Source organism: Pinus tabuliformis, chromosome Q (assembly GCF_031772625.1).
Source record: "Pinus tabuliformis cultivar Carrire ecotype Pingquan chromosome Q, CPIR1, whole genome shotgun sequence".
NCBI lineage: Eukaryota > Viridiplantae > Streptophyta > Pinopsida > Pinales > Pinaceae > Pinus > Pinus tabuliformis.
The window spans coordinates 457,519,117-457,535,310 of record NC_142296.1 but is presented as its reverse complement, the minus strand read 5'-3'; the positions used below and the strand labels follow the sequence as shown (position 1 = coordinate 457,535,310).

The 16,194-nt window shown below is 34.8% G+C and overlaps 1 protein-coding gene across 1 annotated transcript; it reads right to left on the bottom strand.

The window, feature by feature from the left end:
* Positions 1 to 3,825: 3,825 nt before the first annotated feature.
* LOC149220177 (uncharacterized) lies at positions 3,826 to 11,424 on the bottom strand. The gene is made up of 2 exons (XM_089387017.1): positions 11,336 to 11,424; positions 3,826 to 4,588 (listed from the first exon to the last, which is right to left on the bottom strand). Exons 1-2 carry the CDS (start codon positions 11,422 to 11,424, stop codon positions 3,826 to 3,828), a joined length of 852 nt encoding a protein of 283 aa, XP_089243143.1.
* Between the last annotated feature and the right edge of the window lie 4,770 nt (positions 11,425 to 16,194).

Below are 16,194 nucleotides of genomic sequence, written 5' to 3'. Positions count from 1 at the left end.
ATATCTTGGCACAGGATTTTCGAACTTTGTGGCTTTACACGCGTATTGCTGTGGCTTTTCAAAACTCATGCTCCCTTCTCAAAAATCTGTGACCTTCGCTAAAGATTGCAGGCGCCTCTCTTTGCATTTGCATGGAACTGAGAAAAGGCTTTGGTTTTTTTCTCAATTACGGTAACGCAATTTTCTTGCTATGGGGCTGTGTTATTCTAAGAAGCGCGCAGTGGGGGAGAGCAATGTGGCTCGATAAACTTCTCTTGGGTGTTATAATGTTGCTGCTTAACTCTTTCGTATGAGCTAAACTAGCATTTGCATCTTATGTTGCAAAGGAAACGCCGTAAGGCATAGAGTGGGGAAGAATAACATAGAGTGGGGAAGAATAGAGACATGTGAATGGACATTGTTGAAAGCAATGGTGGATGATAATGAGTTACAATTGCAATAGTTAGTTATGTGTATTCTGAAAATGGATATTTTGTAAACAATAATAGTTTGTGGAAAAATAGTGACATGTGAATGGACATTGTTGAAAGAAAGGGTGGATGATAATGAGTTACAGTTGAAAGTATTAGTTATGTGTATTTTGAATATGGATATTTTGTAAATAATAGTAGTGTGTAGAAAAATAGCAACATGTGAATGGACATTGTTGAAAGATAGGGTGGATCATAATGAGTTATACTTGAAATAATTAGTTATGTCTATTCGAATATGGCCATTTTGTAAATAATAGTAATGTCATGTAGAGGTTATCCATTATCCATTTAGTTGTTTTTGTTTATGTGAACATGTTTTTGTACATTATTTTAAAGTAAAGCTACAAAATAGATATATCAATAAAGCTACTCAGCAGCTTAGCAACTTTTTTAGCACGAAAAACAAGCTATATGGTTGTATTATATTCATCCAGCAGATATGTACAGCAATGTTGATATGGAAACCATCTGATATGAAAAATGTAATGTGGTTGAAACCACATGGAGAGAAAGGATATATGTAGCCCTATCAGATCTGTTACATAAAGGTCTTAAGGAAATATATTGCATAATGCACATATGTTCATATAGAATTCGGAAAATCAGTCCTTGAGCCAAGATTATATATGGGAAAAAGACAAAAATATTAGTCAAATGTTGGGGAAAAAGAAAATCATACCATATTTGACTTCACAAAATAGAGAAATATGTACTTGGCGTGGAAAAGTCTTGGATCTGGTGGGAGGTGTTGTTCACTGTAATCTGCATCCTCCATATACCCTGTGGCGATGATAGCCCCTGTTTTGATAAAGCATCTGCTCTCCGGTTTTTATCCCTGACAATATGGGAGATTGTGTAGTCTTTCCTGTAGCGCCACAAAGCCTCAAGCCTGTTCAACCGGCCAGAGAGATGTATATTTTTTATGATATGTTTAGACAGTACATGGTCGATGATGACTTTCGAGTCTCCAAAAATATGAAGGTTTTTGAGGCCAAGGAAGTCAGAGATAGAAAGGAGACCAGCCAGGGCCATAATTTCTACTTTGTTGTTAGTTCCACGTCCTCCATTCCAATGTATGTCAAAAGCTTGTCCTTCTTTTGGGATTATATAAACTCCACAGGCACATGTGTCATGCTGAGCAGCGCCAAAAAAAAAACACAGGGATATCCATAGGCATCGTTGGGCTGTTGATTCCTTCCTTGTCTAACTTTGGGATGTCGTGGCCGACCTAGCGCTTCATATAAACAAAGGATAGATTCGAAAACTTTATAAAACAGTTTCCTTTTGGAATCGAAAATCATTCGATTTTGCCATTTCCATATGGCCCAGATTGTTAACAAAGAAATGCGCCTCCACTTGAAGTACATGTTGCTACGTGCTTTGAAAGCCTCATAGATAGAAGGAGCATTGATGATGGCAAAACCAAAGTGAGCAGTTAAGTTCTGCCAAATCAACTGGGATTGAGGACATTGTAGGAAAATATGCAAATTATTCTCAGAATTTGATCTACAAAGGGGCCATATGGCAGGCCCACACCATTTGCGCTTTTGGAGATTCCCCCAAGTGAGATTCCTGTCATGAAAAACCAACCAAGCAAAAATAATGATTTTTAAAGGGCATCCAAATTTCCAAAACGCTAGGGGAAAAATATTATCACATGTATCAGATTCTGATAATAAAATTTGGAGATATATATGCTTTGCATATACAGCCGATGGACCACCGAGACCTTTCCAAACGAGGCAATCCCTATTTGACGAGCAATACAATCCACGCGATTGCAATGAAATAGTGATAGCATTCCATTGGGATTCTAGAGCACCGGGTAATTGCATTTCTGTAGCAGTTTTCCAGATTGGAATAGCACCATCCCATTTTTTTATTACACTAGCCCAAAAGAAATATCCCCTATTGTGTAAATTTCTCAAAAGTTGAGAGGAGATATGGATATTTTCTCCCGCACCTACGAATTCATCAAATCTAATGATAATATTGGATCCGGATTGGAATTTCCAAATCAAATTTTTTCTAAAGAACGGCTCCAATCTTTTAAAACCTCTCCATATATATGAGTCGTTGTTGGATCGAGTGGAGCACTGTCTATACCAATATGTCATGTCTTGCTCATCCATGTACTTAGCTCTAATGGTTTTGCTCCAGTTGGATTCATCCATAATCGCTTTCCACATTGATTTGCATAGAAGGGCTCTTCTAAAGGAGTGTAAATCCAATATGCCCCAACCTGCCATATTTTTTGGCCATGTCAACTTCGAAAGCTTGCTGAGGTGATATTTTGTCTTCTACTTCTGTCCTCCCCATATGAAATTAGCTATCATTCTATTTAAACTGTTAATAGTAGATGAAGGGATATAGAAAAGGTGTGCCCAATAAACCATGATTTGTACCCGCAGGGATTGTGTGAGAATGGCGCGACCTCCAATTGATAAGCACCTGTATTCCCATGTAGATATTTTCTTATAGAACCGATCTAGAATACACGACTAGTCGGCCAATCTGTAACCCACAGGTTTCAAATTGAATCCCAGATGTTTGAAGCCCTTCAGGATAGGAAATGCTTTAATGTTGAAAAGATCTGTTAGAAATGTGATTATATCTCCATTTACATCAACGACATAGAATGAATATTTTAAATCGTCGATATACATGCCGATGGCTTTTTGAAATCTCCCCAAGATTTCATAGATACATATCCATGTTGATTTGCACAGTATGGCTGACAGAAGGATATCATCAACAAAAATATTATGCGACATGAATATATCCCTTCAAATGGGGAGAGGCTTGTATCTCTCTTGTTGGATCGCTTTCTTTATGTGTAGGCTCAGAGATTCCATAGCTAGAAAAGGAGTGGAGATAGGGAGCAACCCTGACATAAGCCCCTGGCTGCTTTGAAGAAAGGAGTTGGGACACTGTTAATTAGGACTGTATAATTTACTACCACCACATAGGCCCTGATCCATCTAATGCACCTGACATCTAGGCCAATCCTACCTAGTAGGCATCGAATAAAGCCCCAGTTCACACAGTTGTATGCCTTTTTAAGGTCGATTTTTAAAAGAGCAACTTCTATTTTCCTGCTATGCATTGAGTGTAAGCATTCTTGGGTGAGAGCCACCGCTTCTAAGATATTTTTGTCTTTAAGAAACTCGTGTTACTCTGGAGACAGATGTAGAGATAGAGTGTTTCTAATTCGAATAGCTATAATCTTTGATATGACCTTCTATAATACGTTGCACAATGAGATTGACCGATAATCTGAAAATGTGGAGGAGAGCTTTTTCTTTGGAATTAGAGTGATATATGTTGAGGAGATTTTCTAGCTTATGAAACCCTATGTTCTCATTTCCTCGACCATCTTTAGGATATCTGTCTTAAATAATTCAAAGAAGTGGATGAAGAAATCGGTGGTCCACCCATCCGGCCCAAGGCACTTGTCTTTCTGGAATGATTTCATTGTTGCCAATAATTCTTCTTCTGAAACTTCACCAAATAGAGCTCTGTTTAGACTTTCATCAAACATAGTGGGGTATGGGTCTATTCCCCATAGAATATCCTCAATATCGCAGACAGAATCCTCACTGTAAGCCCTTTTGTAAAATTTCACAGCTTCTCTAGAAATAGCCTCCTGTGAGGAGTGAGAATTTCCTTCCTCATCCTTGATCTCCCAAATAGCATTTGTCTCCCTTCTCTTATTTGCAAACCTGTGAAAAAACTTGGTGTTTTTATCTCCCTCTCTGAGCCATAATGCTCGACTTTTGAGCCTCCAAGAGGCCTCTTCTTCTTCTAATATCTTTTTTTTTCTCTTTTCTAAATCCCATATATATTTTCTGATGGTGGACGTTATGGAGGGATTTTTAAAAGGTGTAGATAAGTACTCCAGTTTCCAACATATGTCCTTCAGCTCATTTTTATTGGAGGCCGATTCCTCTTTTTGCCATTTTTTAACCTCCTTTTGAAGAAATTGCAGGCGATCAAGGAATTGTCGGGAAGAGTCATCTTCCTGCATGGGAGATAGCTTCCATGTATCATTTATAAATTTGTTGAATTGACCAACAGTAAGCCATGCACAATTGAACTTGAAAGGATATCCAAATCTGCGTCCAACATATTTCCATTGAAAAGAAATGGGGCAGTGATCAGATATGAAAGATGGTATGATTTTCATTATAGGAGGCCCATATCTTTCTGTCAGTCTTACATGGAAGGTAAATTTGTCTAATCTTTTTGCCAGAAAGGAATTGTTGGATCGCCCATTATCCCAAGTTGGTCCCTGACCAATAGGCAAGATATCAATAAAATTATTTTGTACAATATATTCCCGAATGAATCTCCCCATCACATCATATTTCTTGCCATTGCCCCATATTTGGTCATTACAAAAGATTCAATTAAAATCTCCACCAATTATCAAAGAGTCAATTTCAAGTAATTCAGAAGAAAGAAGATAATTCCAGAAAGGGAAGCGGTTTTTATATGGAGCATAAATATTCAATATGTGAATGGGGTCTGAAGATCCACGGAAATGGGCCAGCACAAGAATGCCAGCGAAACATTGAAAAGCACTAGTCGTAATCCATTTAGGGTCCCATAATACAGCTAGTCCTCCAGACATGCCCACAGCATTTGAAGCGACCATATGCCATGTTGGTAGCATCCGCCTGAAGTAAGAAATGGTTTGTGAGCTATCGTGCATGATTTCCTGTATAAGAAGCATTTTAGATTTTGAAGAGACAAAAATATTTTTTAGGGCCAGAAATTTGGGGTCAGCTCCAAGGCCCCGAATGTTCATGGATAGAATGTCGATCAGTTGGGAACATCATTAGGCCAACATGCTCTAAGAGGCCCTTTATGAGGAATATCTTCAGCTGCAATTTCTGTAATAGGAATGTCAATTAAGGAAAGATCTCGGGTTGACGAGTCCTGTCTTCCCTTCCTACCCCGAAAGTGTCTACTACCACACTTCTCTTTGCGGCGGACAATTATGTTTCTAGCCGAATTAGGGCTAATATTGGGCAAAAGGGGACGATTGGGACGATGGATAGTTAATGGCTGAAGTTTTAAAGACGCTTTTTTAAGAAGGAGGTCAATATCCTGATCAAAAGAATTACGAGGAGAGGTTTGAGGGGATAGTGGAGGGGAAATAGGGATATATGGAGCCTTACCTTTATGGTTAGGTACATGTCCAAGGGATGGAGGTTTAGGGGAGTGAGCTATATATGGAGATTTATTATTTATATCAAAAGAGAAACCAAGTGAGGGAGAAGATGGGAATCTTTGGATGGGTCGAATGTGAGAGGAAGGGGATTGGGGTGATGAAGATATGTATTGAATATGGGCAGACACAGGATCAATACATGGAGGCTTAGAAGATGCAGGAGGGAGGGGAATCTCAGGGTCTGGTTCCAATTCATGAGGTGGAGAAATATTGGAGAAGCACGTTACTCTGGCCGACAGGTAAAAAAAGGACAGCAAGGGAGTCTTAGAAATAGTGGAAGAACAGGGTCGATCAGCAGAATAGTTAGAATTACGATTTGTAGGGTTCACAGATACAGATCGAGATTGCGGAAGACTGGCAGATCAATCTAGGGAACGGCCTTTCGGCAAGGATAGGACGCCATCAGTTATGACTGGAGCCTGATAGACCTCCATGGCGTTAGGCCATTCATATGCCGAATTTTCTCTTTCATATGTCGAAACAGGAATATTTACAGCATGGAACTTTTTCTTCTGTTTACCGCTAGGGCGATGAGGACAATTACGAAAAAGGTGTCTAGTTTGGTGACAATTTGAACACCTAAACGGGATGCCCCAATAATCTAATCGTTGTTGAATTTTGGACAGCTCCCAAGCTAAATCAATAGGTTCTGGAAAACCCCCTTTGAATTCCTTTTCTATGAGAATCCAGGCCACCCGCTTGTATTTTGCCCCAATACACCTAGGATCGATGTATATGAATCGCCCAATAGCATTTCCTATTTTTTCCATAGATTCTTTAGTCCACAATTCAAGAGGCAAGCCACCCAGAGTTTCGAATAGATAATTTCAAAGTCACATACCCAGAGGAAGTGGAAAGTAGATAAGTTATTGAAAATGATTAATTAATTCTTTTAACTAAATTTACATTATTTGATAAGAGAGAAGTAGATTAATTAATTCTTTTAACTATTTACTGTATTGAAATATATTTTTTATAACCTAATATAAAAGAAATATATAATTCCTTCATAATTCTATATAAATAATAAAATAATTAAACATGTATAATTATTTTAATGTTAATATGAAATTTAAATAGAATATCTATAAATATTAATAAAAGAAATAGTAATAAAAAAATATTTTAATTTCAACCTTTTATGTATAAAAATATATATTATGAAAATATAAATTTGATTTAAATTTTAATTTAAAATAATATCATTAAAAAATATTTCATTATTAAAAATAATTAAAAAATATTTCATTATTAAAAATAATCAAAAAATATTTCATTATTAAAAAGAATCAAATCTCTCAAAATTAAGATTAAATTGATCTATTAATTTTTCACTTACATACAAAGGAATCTCAAGTTATCATCGAGATAAATAAATTTCTATAGTACATACTTGTTATATCTATATATATATGAATGAAGATCTTTGCTATGATTTATATTACTATGGCAATGCCATTTTTCCACAACGAATTCTTTTATTAGTATTTAGTACATGACCCTTAAATTTTTCATATACTCAATCTTGACTCAAATACACATGAGTGCATTACAGTTCACTTTAGTTACATTTAGAATTAATAACATCACAACAATCACATGATTATTTTTCATATACTCAATCTTGACTTAAATACACATAAGTGCATTACAGTTCACTTTAGTTACATTTATAGTTAATAACATCACATAAATCATATGATTTATCCATGGAAATGGTACATATGATAATTAGATTTCCACCAGGAGGATCTAAATAATTGATTTCCAATGTACTAAGTTAACGTAGGTTCTCCACAAAACATGTATATTGGGAAATAGAATTACAATGAATGATTCTCTATGCAACACACTAGGAATTGGAAATGATAATAATTCTAATAACTCTTTGAATGTATGGCTTTAACTGCTTAATCTCCTTGACCTATGTGATACACTAGGACTTTGGTTTTTTTTCGAAACTCCTTTAACAAGGCTTTCTTGATCTCCCATAATCCTCTACCTCTCCCTCCTGGCACAATGTTCTTTAATTTCATGTACCATGTTAACATGTGGTCCCTAATAGTGGTATACAATTGTGCCACCTTTTTCTATTCATCTAGTACCTATTTAACATTCCAAACTTTCTCACATACAAAATATTTCGTTTGGGATCCTCTGATCCAACACAGTGAAAGAACGTAATTCTCATAGAAGGATCAACGTCCATTACCATTCTCTACGTAGTTCCACACTATGAAACTATTAATTGATTTGTTGGCATCCTAGATCTTGCTGGACTACTTCCACTATTCTGATTATTATCACTATTCCCTTCACTATTTGGATTTAATTATAATAACTTCTGGGTGATCTTAATTCTTGACGTGGCAACGCATGAAAGGTCATGGGTTCTATGCAATGTTTGGCCTAAGTAGGGTCACTAGAATACACCATTTCTTCTCATTCCATGATAACATGAAGATCTCCTTATATTTCCTTTCCTTTATCCTTACAAAATATCTTGTTATCCTATAGATGTGGCATTCCATCGAACATGTGATTGACCCAACTTCGTCTATGATGCTTCCTTCTAGTTCCTTCATTGGCATTTCCTGTTTCCCTTCTATCTCTCACAATTTGCGATATATATATCTCTCTCACTTCACTACTGCACCAAAGTATCATCCCATTGCATAACACTCCACTAGATTCTTCTATCGCATTTTCTTCATGTGTTGATGGTCATGTTTTAAATTGTTTGGTATGTTTTGTTCTCCTATCTCTCTAATGCCTCATCATCCTTGACCCACATAATTATCCTTTTGTATTTGTCACCTTTCTACCCTCAATTCATTTGTTCCTTAGCCCCCACTCCCTCCGTTGCGCGTGAATATATTCAACTATTCATGTTATCTGACATCATAATTTTACTCCGTCACTTAAAAACATTTATATCGAGGTGAATAGTTATTTCACAAATCTTCCGAGAGGAGTTGCTTTACAACTATTTAACATTGGATGGAAACATAAAGATGACATAGGAAAAACTAAAAAAACACTTTTTGCCAGTTGCCTAGCAACAACATACTTGTTGCGTTTTTTATGCTTAAGCATATAAACAGCAGCGTTGGATACTACCTCAAACCCGTGGTGAAAGCGTGTAAACTCTAAACGCAAAGTTCGCTGGTACAGTGGAGGCGTATTGGCATACTGTATGTCCTACATTTTCATGAATGAATGCATCCTTAAGGGACAAAAGTTTGGCTGCATTGCATTCACATATGCGAACATGAGGAACAAAACTCAAGTCAAACTTCTTGCTCTGTAGGGATCGGAGAGCCCTAAGTCCACATGTTTGAGATCTGTATCATCCCTGCTTGCTAATTTTGGCATTTTGTAGGTCAACATAAAAATTTAGTAATGCAAGCCCAAACAAATATAAAACAAATATAAATCAAGAAATACACTGTAATTAGAATCAATAAAGTGCATCAGCTTTATTATTTAAATTGCATTGACCGAAACAGTTGCACACTTGGCATACTTTTATTGACCAATATGTCTGAGAGAGCGAACACTTCGACCTCTACCAATACCTCAGCGTCTTCTTCAATCCTTAATTTAGAGACCAGTGAAATAAAACTATTTTTATTTGATATTTTAGGAGTTTTCCTATTGGAATTCAGTATTTTAATCATTTTTTTAATTAATTATTTGATGGTTCCATCTAAATTTAAAGATCCCAGTATATTTTTGGTAGTTATCATTATATCAATGGATGAAATTTACACTATTAACTTTCTTGCATATGTAATCATATAATTAAATTATTTTTAAATTAAACATTTACAAAAATATTATTAAAAATTTACTTTCCTATTTGTTAATTACAACCTATCCAAATTAACAGAAAATGGAACGAAACAAAAAAGACAGATTGATTGCCACCTATCTAGATTAAACAGAAAGTGGAATGACACCCAAAAAAAAAGAAAAAAAGAAAGAAGAAAGAAAGATGCACTTGAACAATTCTGTTAATGGGAGGATAAATGAAACGTTTTATTCTAGAACGTAACTGAAAGTTAACATTTTTCTCAACATGTCTTGTACTACTTACAACTTCCATTATATTAAAAAAAACATAATAAATCGAAACATGGTTGCATATGCGTTACATTATGAAACATACATCAAATTAAATTAAATTACAAATGAAAGCGCATTGAAACATGGATGCCTGTGCGTTACACTCCAAATTGTGGGATATAATGAAACCGTTTATTTACAAGTATCGTGATTAATAATTAATGAAATATAACTGGTTGGTTGTAGTGGTTGGTGATGTAGAAACTCTACCGAAACGCCTAATTCTCTACTCTTGGTCACGTCATCTAGGTCCAGTCACATATTAATCTGCTTCAATTGCTCAGAGTTCGGCTCTATAGTTCTCTGTACTTAATCTCATCAATTATTTGTTTCCACAATGATCAATAATTCTTTTATATAATGATTTTAATATTGTTATTATGTGTGAAAAAATGTTCTTATCAAGTTTGTAAAGATGCACCAGAGGGACGAGAAAGGATTCATCGAATGATTGTGCGAATTTAAGATCAAAATTTATGATATCGAAAGGTTTGAAGGTAGAGTTAGCTGGGCTTCTCATTGCGGAGTACGCGGAGTTAAATCTCACATAAAATTAATTATACAGTGCTAAACATATCAAACGTAGCAAGTTGAAGAACGTTCAAATGGGTATGGGCTCCGATCACAGTAGTATTCATGGGATCATACAATTCTGCAATAATGGCTACCAAATACAATTCCCTTTGCCCACCATCAATTTAGTGTTCTTCCGTCTCAACTCAGGAGACACTCAATAGTTTAAACAATAAACAAATAATGCATTACAACTTAATGTTTATCCTATGTTGCTTCAATGTTACAACAATGAACCATCGCATTTACTCACTCTTCTATGAAACAAAAACCTTCTTTTTGCATTTTCGAAGTCTAATTGGTATAAAATTGTGATCAGAGTAACTCTAAGAGATTTTGACACTGGGGTCTAAACCTTTGGATTGTGCTTTCTTTCTTACCTGGTGTCATAAGCTTTTTAATGGAGTTTGGTCGGAAATGCAGTGAAAAAGTGTGTGAGACTATTTTTTATCTTAAAATTTTATTATGTATATAAAGATTCTCCATCAATGTATACAACATGTAGTTTTTTTTTTTTTTTTTTTTTTTGTATTTTTGTGTTTTGTTTTTTTCTCAATTTATAAGGCTTCTTGTTGTAATTTTATATAAGTTCAAAAAAATAAAAATGTAATATAAATATAAATTTTTCATATATTTTTAAAAAAATTAAAATTTAAACACATATTTCATTTAAAATATTTTTATTTTCTACAAAATTTTAAAATCGAAAATTCTGACATATCTAAGCTGATTCTGATTTCGGAGTATCTCTTAATACAATTTATATACAGTTAATCGGAAAATACCCCTTAATAAACATCACAATATAGTGGCAATGGAATTATCCATTCTAAAATGGGTTTAATAAATAGCAAACTCAATATAGTGGCAATGGAATTATCCGTTCTAAAATGTGTTTAACAAATGGCAAACTAAATAGGCTAACAGCTTAATGACAGTGGACATAAATTCCGGCTGCTTCGCAAAATCAGGCATCACTTCTTTCAGTCCATCCGATTTACAGAATCGATCCATCGATGCGCTCAGCAATGGCATTTGCTTAGCAATGGTATTTTCTCTGGATCTATTAAAACGCTATCGGTAGCCTTCTCGAGGCCTTTGATAATGGCTGACAAGCCACCCAATGCGATGTCAAGCAACCCGATCTGATCCCCTCCAAAATACGGTTTTCCTGCGAAGCACTGGTTATTGGATAGAAAAATAATATTTTTAACTTTCCAAGACACAAATAGCTTATAAGGAAAGGATCGATGAAATACAAATGCAGGCGATTACTAAGAATGAACTAAATTACCTTATCGTCTACAAAGGCAGCCCAGAAATGAGCAATGGCTCTGTCATATGGATCTTTGGGAATTCTTGCGAACAGGGTTCGATTTCAGGAGCAGCCCGCTCTTAGCTTTCAGATTCTCTTCCGCTAACTGGTAATCGATACTAGCAAGTGCTATGTGAACCTGCATAATGAAGGGACTCAGAGTCATACCGAACCGCTTTACCTGCCCTTCTCTCCCGTTTTTTTATTTCAGTTTTCGATCAACGATCAAAATTCGTTCAATCGCCTTACGGGCGTAAAAATTCTGACTTTGATGGATGGATCCGTCAGCAATTCATTCTTCCGTAGCTTCTTGGCATTTCTTTACTGGCCACACAGCAATTGGCTTCTTGAAAGGAGGGCCTGCTTCACCGCTGGCTTGTTCTCTTTCTCCATTTCTTGATCTCTACTGCTCTCAACGAGTTTATGCCGACTTGCACTTTCTCTATGCTCTGATACTATGTTAAATATTGCAAACACAAGAATAGGAAATGGAGCAAAACTCAATATTTTTATTATTTAGTAAGTAAGATTATTTAGGAAATATCTACAATAAACAGAAGAATAGGAAATGGAGCAAAACTCAATATTTTTATTATTTAGTAAATAAGATTATTTAGGAAATATCTACAATAAACACAAGAATAGGAAATGGAGCAAAACTCAATATTTTTATTATTTAGTAAATAAGATTATTTAGGAAATATCTACAATAAATTACCATCTAGAACTCAATTATATTTCAACCAAACAAAACTAAACTCAAACTTAATATGATATCTGAATGGATAATTATAACATCTAACAAGTAGTTGGAATTAATTTTCCAATATTAAAATAACTTAATTTTCTTGAACTAGTTCATTAAAAAAATATAGAATTCACACCTGCAAAACCAATACTTCTACTGTATTTTCTCTTTATCAAAAATTGTTTTATTACCTTTAACAAATCACCAATAACAATAACTTTTTATTACATTTAACAAATCTATTTTGGTTTCTCAAGAATAATAATTTGAGACTTTGCCAAAATTCCCAACACGCAACCCAATTACTTGAAGCTCTCCTAAAACTTAAGCAAACATTATTTCCGTTTGTTCATCGAGGTTTCCCGAGAGTCCCTTTTTGAAGGTTCATAGAAAAATAAAATTATCCCCTTTCCTTGTTGAATCAGACTTCCGAGTCATCTTTGCTTATTCCCAAAGTATAATTACTTTGAACCTCTGGCTTTTAGTTAAGCGGCTAGCATGATGTTCCTCTTTCAAGATACAAATCCACTTTATTTCGTTGTTAATCAAATTAAAAATTATATATCGATATCAAGTGTGTATATATTGTTAAATCGTATAAAATAATTTCTTAAAAAATAGCATACATAAAGTTTTCAAAGATATATTTATTAGATAGTATATATATTCTAAATAAATTTTTAGGTTGTATTTATTTATATATTCAAAAATATAATTTAGACAAATAAAATAATATTTTTAACCATAGATCATAGATTAGTAAGTTTTTAAAGATAAAATCATATTCAAAAATATAATTTAGACAAATAAAATTAATATAGTCATTTTAACCGTAGATCATAGATCTAGTAAGTCTTTAAAGATAAAATCTTTAAGATGTAAATGTCTTTCAGAATAAAAAATTTAAAAAATTACTTCTAAATCAATAATTAAAATTCTCCTATATAATCTGTAAGGATTTTTTTTTTCTTCTTAAAACCTAATCTTATTAATAAAACAATAACATTTTTTGGTTGATATTTAGTCACTATAAAATTTATCAAAATTCTCATCTGTAATTCCTGTCGAATCTTTTTTTCTTAGAAATGAATCTTATTCATAAAACAATATTTTTTTATTGATATGTAATCATTAGAAAAATTAATCATGAACCAAAAGAAACACAACAATAAAATGCGACACTATCCAAAACACTCTATAATTACTATATGGATGCATGTGAAGTGTCCATGTCCTGTGCATTGGTGGAAGCTTGCACATTTTTTTGTTTTAAAATAAAATATGATTCAGGTGAAAGAAATATTTGCTAATTTTTTAAAATTATTATATAAATAAGATCATTATACCAATTTTTTCTTTTCGCATAATTATATAAAGAAATTCATTACAGCGAAAAAAATCACATCAATCCACAAAAAAATGTTGATCTTTAAAATTTGGAGAATCATTATAATTCAATATCATCGAAATTATTTTTCTTTCAATTTAATATCTTTTAAATTATTAATTAAATTGAATAACGCTCACAGTTAAAGTTTATAGTCCGTATCAATCATACTTTCCCTAATCTAACTCATTTTTAATATGTCGTGATTGTTAATGTTCTCAAGTTTATTAGTCCTTGCCTTTGGCATAGCACGGACTATAGTGTTCGATGTGGCGTTGACCCGGTATTACTTTCTCGGTTGACCGTAAATTTTGGGTGTTTAAACAGTTTTAAGCAAAGTTTTTTGCTGGCGATTTCTCTCCAAAAAATTTTAACCAAAGTTTCGATTTCACCCTCTTATTAGAAGTGTCTCTTGCCCCAATGTGATTTTGGTGACGACAAGTGATTTTATCCTAAGTTTTTTCTTGCCACTCTTAACCTGGATGTTCTAGTTTATGCGTAGATTGAATGTTCTGGTTTATGCGTAAGTTTATACGTATGCTTACACATGTTATCCATCTGTCACTATGCAGCCTCGATGCATCAACACTGCATCAACACTTGGATTTCTCATTGGATGAAACCTACCTGGGATCCTTTGTTTTGTGTGAAAACCCAGAAGCGGGGTTGTCTCTCTATCGTTCTTTCTCGAGTGCATTTCTTTCATTTTCTGGCTAGTTAGATCTGTAAGCGGTAGTTCGGGCCACAAGAGTGTACTAGTTGATTTCTGTGAGACAAAAGCAGGTACATGGGAGACAGGAGGGAAGACTGAAGCTCACGAAAAATCAGGTACATTTCAGAAAAAAAAAAACATATTACTTACATGGCCAAGTATGGACTTTAGTTAAAACTTTTTTTTTGTTACAATCCTGCTTCTGGTAATATGTGATCTTCAGATCTATAATCTCCATAACTCTTCCTCTCTCTAACTTCGTCATATTCTTCACCCAATCGGCGAGGTTCATGCTGTGTTCAAATTCGCACTCTCCCACTGGTCGTTAGCCTGTAATGAGCCCAACCAGAACCACTCCAAAGCTATATATGTCGCTCTTCTCCTCCACTTTCAGAGTGTACGCATACTCTGTTAATTCAATAATTATCACAAAGATGATTATCACATAAAATAGTAAAGTCATCACTTTATTTTCCATTTATTTTTAATTCGGGGGGAATCTCAAAAAACAGCAATACAATGTGTAGCTTAAAACTCTCAGGTAACCCAAACACAAATACTTGAGCACAAACAGTAAAAAAATGATAAAGAATGAAACGACAATTTACCTGGAGCTATGTAACCAAAAGAGCCTGCTATTGAAGACATGCACTCAGAGGTACCTGAATGATGCAGTAACTTAGCCAGGCCAAAATCAGTGATATGTGCTTCAAAATTGGAATCCAAAAGTATATTGTTGGACTTCACATCACGATGAAGTATAAGCGGCAAACAATCATGGTGAATATAGCGCAACCCCTTGGGAGCCTCCACTGCAATTTTGTATCCACTATCCCAATACAGATGCCCTCCATTGTTTCCATGGAGCAGCTCCCCCAGGCTTCCGTTAGGCATGTATTCATACACTAGAAGATTAGTGTCATGATTGGAGAAAAAGGCGAGCAATATTACTATATGCCTATGCCGGATTTTTTCGAGAGTATTGACCTTTGCAGAGAATCCATGATCGTTTAAAGAACCGATGCGAATACCCGTAAGTTTCTTCACTGCAATTTGTTGGCGATTGGGCATGATGCCTCGATACACCACTCCCGCTCCTCCTTGGCTGATGATGTTTTCTTCTTTTAGGCATTGTACAATGTCATCACACCCAAAGTTGAGCTTTTGGAAGGTCGTCATTTCCCACAACCCGCTGTCGATTATTTTCTTGACGGCCCTAGCTCTACCTTTATATATGGCTGCCCCAACTACCAAAAGTAGCAAAAGCAGCAAACAGAAGAGCAGAGGTGCTAGGCCATGCTTACGGTGGGCTTGACCTCGCGAAGTGCAATTGCCCAAGTGTGGTCTGCACAAGTTGGGATTTCCTACAAAATATGTTGGATCTAAATAGAAAAACCAGCTACCCTCTTGAATAATGCCTGAAAAGTTATTGTAAGAGAAATCAGGTTTGGTCAAGTTCTGCATGTTCTGTAATTCAACGGGAATACTCTCATTCAATTGATTTCTAGATACATTCAGATACTTGAGAACTGAATTAAATAAACACTTTCATTTTCATGTTTTTTGAACTAACTTTGCGAACTAAATTAAATAAACACTTTCATTTTTTTAGTGGTGACAAC

Excerpts from the sequence above, each read along its gene's own strand:
- LOC149220177 (XM_089387017.1), bottom strand. The coding sequence starts at position 11,424 with ATGGATCGATTCTGTAAATCGGATGGACTGAAAGAAGTGATGCCTGAT. Across the intron at positions 4,589-11,335 it reads ATGTCCACTGTCATTAAGCT|ATTTGGATATCCTTTCAAGT; the intron begins GTTAGCCTATTT and ends TGTTGGACGCAG.